The sequence below is a fragment of the Mustelus asterias genome, chromosome 4, assembly GCF_964213995.1.
Source record: "Mustelus asterias chromosome 4, sMusAst1.hap1.1, whole genome shotgun sequence".
Taxonomy (NCBI): domain Eukaryota; kingdom Metazoa; phylum Chordata; class Chondrichthyes; order Carcharhiniformes; family Triakidae; genus Mustelus; species Mustelus asterias.
In genome coordinates, this window is record NC_135804.1 from 25,897,321 (window position 1) to 25,906,856 (window position 9,536).

Below are 9,536 nucleotides of genomic sequence, written 5' to 3' on the forward strand. Positions count from 1 at the left end.
TGAGAACACCTTCTCACAGTTCGCAAGCAAGACCCCCAACCTTCCTGTTGTGTGCCATTTTAACTTGACACCTTGCTCTCATGCCCATATGTCCATCCTTGGCCTGCTGCCATGCTCCAGTGAAGTTCAGCGCAAGCTGGCGGAACAGCATCTCAACCTCCAATTGGGCAGGTTATAGCCCTTAGGAATCAAACGTTGAGTTTGGCCCAACTTTAGATTTTGACCTTTCTCCTCCACCTCAAACCCCCATCCTCTCTTCTCTTTTTTTGAATATTCATGTATTGCCTCAATGCAAAACACCCCACTCCCTCTCACACCAGGCTATTTGTCATCTGTTTTTAAAGTTGCTACTTTTTGATGCAGTTTCTTTTGCTCCAGCACATTCTCCCTCCTTTCTGTTCCATTGAAGGATCTATGACCTGAAACGTGAACTGTGTTTCTCTCCTGATAGGTGCTGAAGCAGCGCCGTTTCTCCCTTTAACTCTGATGCACTATTTTTGCACTTTCAAGTGATAATGGGTGGGGCCGGACCAGAAGGTGGTCCGTGAGGTCTTTTGCCCTGCCTAAGTCATCCATAGATGAAACAGTGCAAGAACTGCTGGCCTAAAACAGACAGAACCTCAATTTATCAAAAAAGAGCACATCAACAAGGCAACAATCCCTCAGTGCACTTATTAGATTGAATCCACAAACCTTTGACTTGAGGCAAGAGACCCTCCCCCCTCCCTCCAAATCATACAAACAGCCTATATTTTTGCTAGATTGTGCACAAAGTAATCTATAGAATTTAGAAACATAGCTATTTAGCCCCTTGAACCTGTTCCTCTATTCATGGTCGACCTGCAAGCTAACTCCACAAACCTGTTCTTTCCCATATCATTTAACACCGTAACAAAAATCTAACAATTTCAGATTTAAAATTAACCGACCTTGCATTAGTTTGTGGAAGAAAATGTGCAGAGAGGCACTTCCACATTTCACTCCCAAACGGCCTGGCTCTTATTTTTAGACAATGTCCCATGGTTCTAGACTCCTCAATCAATGGAAATAGGTTCTTCCTATCCAACCCATGTGTTCCCCTTATCATTTTGAAAACTCCACTCCAATCATCCCTTGTGGCAGCAGTGTCCCTTTAAGGGGCAATCATTCACAGATCACATGAGCCACCCGAAGCCTATTGCTTGGAAACGCGCAAACCTCGGCCAATGACAAGAAAGCTTGTGGGTCCAGGGAGCAAACAGATTCTTAGTGTGAGCCCAGTCCTCAAGGAGCAAAGCCCTGTCTTGTAGTTGCTGTGCCTGTATATAGTTTCACCTCATTGTTGTTTGAATAAATCACTGTGATTAAAGCAGCCTCCTTGTTAGTACTTCATGCCGTTACACCTCTTAACTGTCTAAATTCTTTGTAATGTCTCCTCATAAATTTAACTCTTAGAATCCAGGTATGATTCTGATAAATCTATGCCACACCTCATTCAAAGCATTATACCCTAAGGTGTGGAGCTGAACACATTACTGCAGGTGTGGTCTAACCAGGGCTTTGTATAGCTGTAACATGACTTTTATCCACTTGTATTGGAGTCTCTAGATATTATGGCCAGCATATTATTAACCTTTCTCATTGTTTCCTGTTTTTCTTTGAACACTTCCTGCTGATCCTCTATCAACTTACCCAATAATAGATTTGCCTAATTGCCTGTCTCTGTCTCTTCTTGGTGAGTCATGATGTGGAGATGCCGGCGTTGGACTGGGTGTTAACCTGTTTGATCTTCTTGGTGAGGTCAGCCTTACCTAAATCTGGAATTTTAGCAGCTACTTTACATTTCTCCCTTTCAAACACAACATTGAACTCATATTATATTATGATCGTTATTGGAAAAATGTTCACCTTCCACTAACTGTGGTGGCACTGGAGGTAAATGGTTACTGTGCTCACCAACACAACTGAGTCATTTCAAATTAATTCACTTGATGTGAAGCATTTTGGACTGCTTCTGATAATGTGTGACATAAATGCAAGAGTTTCCTTTCCTTTATTACACAATATCATCAATTTTATTAAAAATTGAAACAAAAAAAAGAACTTTAACATTAGGAAACAAAGTAAGGATTATAATTTTTTTTTAAACACTTTAAGCCATGTGAATCACTCACCTTGTCGGATATGTTCAGGAAATGGTTCTTTAAAATGGAGCTGGTATGGTAAAACTGCCAGCCTTCGTTTAGTTTCCTTGTCCCGTATTTCATTCACAACCTCCCTTAGTGTGTAGATGTTTTTTCCAAACTCCTAAAACCAATAAAAGTAAGAGCTACAATGCAAAGACAACAATTTCTGTTGATTTTATCTCAAGTCCAATACTGTTCATTTGATAAATGGATTTGTTAGCAGGAGATCCTGTTTAACTAATTCAATTGAGTTTTTTTGAAGAGGTAACTAAATATATTGATGAGGATAGTGCAGTTGATGTGGCTTACATGAACTTCAGTAAGGCCTTTGACAAGGTCCCAAATGGAAGGCTGGTCCAAAAGGTTAGAGCCCATGGGATCCAAGGCAAGTTGGCAAATTGGATCCAAAATTGGCTTGTTAATAGGAGGCAAAGGGCTGCATTTGTGATTGGAAACCTGTGACCAGCGGTGTACATGATGTGGAGATGTGTATCCCTGTGGTACCAGCGGTGTACCACAGGGATTGGTACCGGACCCCTGCTGTTTGTTATATACATGGACAACTTAGATGTGAATGTAGAATGTATAATTAGTAAGTCTGCAGATGACACGGAAATTTGTGGTGTTGTTGATAGTGAGGATGATAATCTTAGGCTAAAGACTGATATTGGTCAGCTTGTAAATTGGGCAGAGCAATGGCAGATGGAATTTAATCCCGATAAGTGTGAGGTGATGCATTTGGGAGGTCTAATAAGAGCAGAATTTACACAATGGATGTTAGATCTCTAGGGGATATTGAAGAACGAACAAAGGGACTTTGGTGTACAAGGCCATAGATCTCTGAAGATGACAGCACAGGTAGATAGGGTGGTGAAGGCGGCATATGGAATGCTTGCCTTCATTAGCCGGGACATAGAATATAAGAACAGGGAGGTCTTGGTATAACTTTATAAAACATTGGTTAGGCCACAGATGAAGTAGTGTGTACAGTTTTGGTCGCCACACTATTGGAAGGACGTGATTGCACTGGAGAGGGTGCAGAGGAGATTCATCAGGATGTTGCCTGGGGTGGAAAGTTTCAGCTATGAAGAGAAAGTGGATAGACTGGGTTTGTTTCCCCTGGAAAAGAGGAGGATGAGGGGGGATCTGATAGAGCTATACAAAATTACGAGACACATAGATAGGGCAGACCATAAGAATCTATTCCCCATGGCAGAGGTGTCCAAGACCAGAGGGCTTAGGTTTAAGGTGGGGAGTAAGTGATTTAGAGGGGATCTGAGGAAATTATTTTTTTAACTCAGAGGATGGCGGAAATATGGAATGCGCTGCCTGCGAGGGTGGAGGCAGATACTCTCACAACGTTCAAAAGGATCTGGGCGAGCACCTAAATCGTCAAGGCAAAGCAGGCTACGGCCCAAGTGCTGATAAATGGGATTAGTATAGCTTGATGTTTGATGGTCGGCATAGACATGGTGGGCCGAAGGGCCTGTTTCTATGCTGTATGACTCGGCTCAACAATTAAATACATAACCAAAAATCTGAGAGCTTAAAACTCCTCTCTTAAAATATCCTTTTATGTTGTAGGTGAACAGAGGGCAGCATTAAAAAGATAATGGGGTACGGATAGATATAGTGACAGTATTTGAACTGAAGGATGTGCTTGATGCCCATGTCAACTTCCCTCTTCAACCGTTACAAAACATAGCTTATCTGCTCATTCATCTCTTTTGCCATTTGTGCTACCTTGCTATACACAAATTAAATTCCACATTTGCCGACATAACAAATATTTCAGAAGTTATACATGGAATGTAGTTAAATGCTTTACAATTTTGTGCCAAGGTGCTTACTTTGAGCATTTGCTCCTTCCCACCCAACTGTCTTGTTTTTTTCTTAAAACCTATTTCTCATTTACTTTACACTAATTTCATTTTTTTTTAAATCCCAATTTTCAAATTTATTTTACAAAAGCAAAACGCCGTGGTTGTCCCAAATGCTGGAAATACTCAGCAGGTCTGTCAGCATCTGTGGCTGAGAGAAACTGAGTTAGCATTTCAGGTCAATTTTTCAAATTCCGATGAAAGACCAGTGACTTGAAACATCAACTCTGTTCCTCTCTCCACAGATGTTGCCAGACTTGCTGAACATTTCCAGTATTTTCTGTTGAAATATCTCCATTTTGTACCATCCTGCAGCTGGAGAATGAGTAGATTGATCATGAAGTCTGCACGGTAGCACAGTGGTTAGCACTGCTGCTTCGCAGCTCCAGGGACCTGGGTTCGATTCCCGGCTTGGGTCACTGTCTGTGTGGAGTTTGCACATTCTCCTCGTGTCTGCGTGGGTTTCCTCCGAGTGCTCCGGTTTCCTCCCACAGTCCAAAGATGTGTGGGTTAGGTTGATTGGCTATGCTAAAAATTGCCCTTAGTCTCCTGAGATGCGTAGGTTAGAGGGATTAGTGGGTAAATATGTAGGGATATGGGGGTAGGGCCTGGGTGGGATTGTGGTCGGTGCAGACTCGATGGGCCGAATGGCCTCTTTCTGTACTGTAGGGTTTCTATGATTCTATGATAAACATTGCTCGATTCTATACGTCGACCAAATATCAACTCATTCCATAGGTCACATTTCATAACTAATTTGGAAATTATGCAAAACTTAATGGATTGCTACTTTTTCATTTGAATATAACTCTGCATCTTTTAAAATAGTTTTTTTTACATAACGTAATTCTATATTGTCATCCTACTTAGCAAACATTTAGTCGCTCAGTAATCCAGTGATTAAATGCATTGTGATGTTGTTTTGAGGCCATCCTCACAGGCAGGGTTGAGAATGTGCTGATTTGGTCACTTTTAGCTGGGACAATACGAGATGCTACGAAGAGCCTGAGTGTTTATAAGTGAAAGGACGAAAAGGTCACATCTCACAACCTGAGTAAAATCCATGGAGTTGTCACATGCATTATATTAGAACAGACACTGGAAACTTCAAAACTGTTAATCTGACAAGAGTCTAACCGTAAAAAAAGTCATTTTTTTCATGCTTCCTTGTTTTTGATGATGTGGAGACATTACATTGATCACAACGGCTATGAATTTTTATAGCAGCCTCTTTTCTGCATCCCATCCAGATTTTGGTTTGACAAAAGGCTGTAGCCACAGTAACCAATGAGTCATACTGGAAAGTGAGGGTGTGCGGACAAATTAGGATCAATTCTAATCCTCTATTGAATGACTTGCCTAAACTTGCTACTTAGGTCACTCACATCAAATATTACCATTTAGGGAGGTGCTTTGTAGCCTGGCATCCAATAAACTGTACACCAGGTGAAGTCAGCACCATCAGAAGAGGGTAGAAGTTGGTATTTAAAATTAATGTAAATTCACATTTCGAATGAGTGGTGACAAGTTAAATTGCACAGCAAATAACTTCATCTGTAACTTCAAGATTACACTTCTAGCAATGGAAGACTGAAAGTCAATATATTCTTTATTGACTAACTCAATCATCTGATACCCAAATACACTGGGGCAGGTTTGAGCACTGACTAATCAGTCTGCCTCAGTAATGTGAGCTGTGGTGATGAGACTAATCACATTCAGTAGTTTGGTTTGGAGAACTTGAGCCTGATGATGGGTTTAATACCAGGCTGACAGCAACTTATGAAACTTAGCAAAGTGCATAATTAGACCGATTGGTACCACAGTTACACATAGTGACGGATTGAAAAATTGTGACGAATTTCAGTAAGCATCGCAAAAGAACGTTTTTTCATAGATTCCTAGATGTTTACAGCACAGACGGAAAGGAGGCCATTCAGCCCATCATGTTCACATCGATCAACAGAAATCTGACTACACTAACTCATTTTCCAGTGCTTGGCCCATAGTCCTGGAGGTTATGGCAGTGCAAGTGAATATCCAAATACTTACTAAATGTTATGAGAGTTTCTGACTCAACCATCGTTTCAGGCAGAGAGTTCCAGACTCTCTCTGGGTGAAATGGTTTCTCCTCAACACCGCTCTTAGCCTTCTACATCTTACCTTAACTCTATGCCCCTGGTTATTGACCCCTCTACTAATGGAGAAAGCGTCCTCCTAGCCACCCTATCTATGCCCCTCATAATCTTATCCACCTCTATCAGGACACCTCTCAAACTTTGCTGCTCTAAGGCAAACAGCCCCAGTCTTTCCTCACAGCTCAGACCCTCCAGCTCCCTGGGCACTAAGTGTTAACTTATCATGGCCAATCTGCCTAACCTGCACATCTCTGGAGTATGGGAGGAAACTAGAACACTCGGAGAAACCCACACAGACACGGGGAGAATGTGCAAACTCCACACAGACAATGACCCAAGCCAGGAATCCAACCCAGGTCCCTGGCGCTGAGAAGCAACAGTGCTAACCACTGTGCTACCATGCCACCCCATCCTATCCTCCTGTTCCTAATACTCACTATTGCAAGGCATGGGGAGTAATCTACCTTTTGAAGTACTGCTTTTCATTTCTTTTTGCAGGATCTCATTTCTCTTTCTTGATATGTCATTGGTCCCAACATGGACCGCGACATCTGACACCCTCCCCTTTCAGAATGTCCTGCAGCAGCATTTGAATTTTCAATCCTTCTCTCTAAAGTTTAAGTTCATTTATTTATTAGTGTCACAAGTAGGCTTACTGCAATGAAGTTACGGTGAAAATCTCCTAGTCGCCACACTCCGGCAGCTGTTCGGGTACACTGGGGGAGAATTTGGCACAACCGATGCACCTAACCAGCACGTCTTTCAGACTATGGAAGGAACTGGAGCACCCGGAGGAAATTCACACAGACACGGGGAGAACGTACAGACTACGCACAGACAGTGACCCATGCCGGGAATCAAACCCGGGTCCCTGGTGCTGTGAGGCAGCAGTGCTAACCACTGTGCCACCATGCCCACCCAATCTCTTTTTGATTCTGTACACCATTCCTCAAGTTGGCCTCAAATCGGCAGACTCGTGTACAGACAGCGATTGCTACATTGAATAAATTGCAACATGTAACAAGATTCAAACCCAGGGGCTGGGTAGGGGAGGATTGTGGGGGTGTAGGGGAGGGAGGATAGGGGAGGATTGTGGGGGTGTAGGGGAGGGAGGATAGGGGAGGATTGTGGGGGTGTAGGGGAGGGAGGATAGGGGAGGATTGTGGGGGTGTAGGGGAGGGAGGATAGGGGGGAGAGGGGGTGTAGGGGAGGGAGGATAGGGGGAGAGGGGGTGTAGGGGAGGGAGGATAGGGGGAGAGGGGGTGTAGGGGAGGGGGGAGAGGGGGTGTAGGGGAGGGGGGAGAGGGGGTGTAGGGGAGGGGGGAGAGGGGGTGTAGGGGAGGGGGGAGAGGGGGTGTAGGGGAGGGGGGATAGGGGGTGTAGGGGAGGGGGGATAGGGGGTGTAGGGGAGGGGGGATAGGGGGTGTAGGGGAGGGGGGATAGGGGGTGTAGGGGAGGGGGGATAGGGGGTGTAGGGGAGGGGGGATAGGGGGTGTAGGGGAGGGGGGATAGGGGGTGTAGGGAGGGGGGTAGAGGGGGTGTAGGGGAGGGGGGATAGGGGGTGTAGGGGAGGGGGGATAGGGGGTGTAGGGGAGGGGGGATAGGGGGGTGTAGGGGGAGGGGGGATAGGGGGTGTAGGGGAGGGGGGATAGGGGTGTAGGGGAGGGGGGATAGGGGGTGTAGGGGAGGGGGGATAGGGGGTGTAGGGGAGGGGGGATAGGGGGTGTAGGGGAGGGGGGTAGGGGGTGTAGGGGAGGGGGATAGGGGGTGTAGGGGAGGGGGATAGGGGGTGTAGGGGAGGGGGGATAGGGGTGTAGGGGAGGGGGGATAGGGGAGGGGGTGTAGGGGAGGGGGGATAGGGGGTGTAGGGGAGGGGGGATAGGGGGTGTAGGGGAGGGGGGATAGGGGGTGTAGGGGAGGGGGGATAGGGGGTGTAGGGGAGGGGGGATAGGGGGTGTAGGGGAGGGGGGATAGGGGGTGTAGGGGAGGGGGGATAGGGGGTGTAGGGGAGGGGGGATAGGGGGTGTAGGGGAGGGGGGATAGGGGGTGTAGGGGAGGGGGGATAGGGGGTGTAGGGGAGGGGGGATAGGGGGTGTAGGGGAGGGGGATAGGGGGTGTAGGGGAGGGGGATAGGGGGTGTAGGGGAGGGGGGATAGGGGGTGTAGGGGAGGGGGGATAGGGGGTGTAGGGGAGGGGGGGGTGGGGGTGTAGGGGGGGGGGTGGGGTGTAGGGGAGGGGGGATAGGGGGTGTAGGGGAGGGGGGATAGGGGGTGTAGGGGAGGGGGGATAGGGGGTGTAGGGGAGGGGGATAGGGGGTGTAGGGGAGGGGGGATAGGGGGTGTAGGGGAGGGGGGATAGGGGGTGTAGGGGAGGGGGGATAGGGGGTGTAGGGGAGGGGGGATAGGGGGTGTAGGGGAGGGGGGATAGGGGGTGTAGGGGAGGGGGGATAGGGGGTGTAGGGGAGGGGGGATAGGGGGTGTAGGGGAGGGGGGATAGGGGGTGTAGGGGAGGGGGGATAGGGGGTGTAGGGGAGGGGGGATAGGGGGTGTAGGGGAGGGGGGATAGGGGGTGTAGGGGAGGGGGGATAGGGGGTGTAGGGGAGGGGGGATAGGGGGTGTAGGGGAGGGGGGATAGGGGGTGTAGGGGAGGGGGGATAGGGGGTGTAGGGGAGGGGGGATAGGGGGTGTAGGGGGAGGGGGGATAGGGGGTGTAGGGGAGGGGGGATAGGGGGTGTAGGGGAGGGGGGATAGGGGGTGTAGGGGAGGGGGGATAGGGGGTGTAGGGGAGGGGGGATAGGGGGTGTAGGGGAGGGGGGATAGGGGGTGTAGGGGAGGGGGGATAGGGGGTGTAGGGGAGGGGGGATAGGGGGTGTAGGGGAGGGGGGATAGGGGGTGTAGGGGAGGGGGGATAGGGGGTGTAGGGGAGGGGGGATAGGGGGTGTAGGGGAGGGGGGATAGGGGGTGTAGGGGAGGGGGGATAGGGGGTGTAGGGGAGGGGGGATAGGGTGTAGGGGAGGGGGGATAGGGGGTGTAGGGGAGGGGGGATAGGGGGTGTAGGGGAGGGGGGATAGGGGGTGTAGGGGAGGGGGGATAGGGGGTGTAGGGGAGGGGGGATAGGGGGTGTAGGGGAGGGGGGATAGGGGGTGTAGGGGAGGGGGGATAGGGGGTGTAGGGGAGGGGGGATAGGGGTGTAGGGGAGGGGGGATAGGGGGGTGTAGGGGAGGGGGGATAGGGGGTGTAGGGGAGGGGGGATAGGGGGTGTAGGGGAGGGGGGATAGGGGGGTGTAGGGGAGGGGGGGATAGGGGGTGTAGGGGAGGGGGGATAGATCATGCTCAGCGCGGCCTCCGACGCAC

The 9,536-nt window shown here is 48.9% G+C and overlaps 1 protein-coding gene across 1 annotated transcript in view; it reads right to left on the minus strand.

The window, feature by feature from the left end:
• Positions 1–9,536, minus strand: part of nob1 (NIN1 (RPN12) binding protein 1 homolog) — a 29,654-nt gene that overhangs the window by 10,848 nt on the left and 9,270 nt on the right. The window contains exon 3 of the mRNA XM_078211992.1: positions 2,154–2,286. Within this exon, the coding sequence (XP_078068118.1) occupies positions 2,154–2,286 (133 nt within the window). The remainder of the gene's footprint in view (positions 1–2,153; positions 2,287–9,536) is intronic.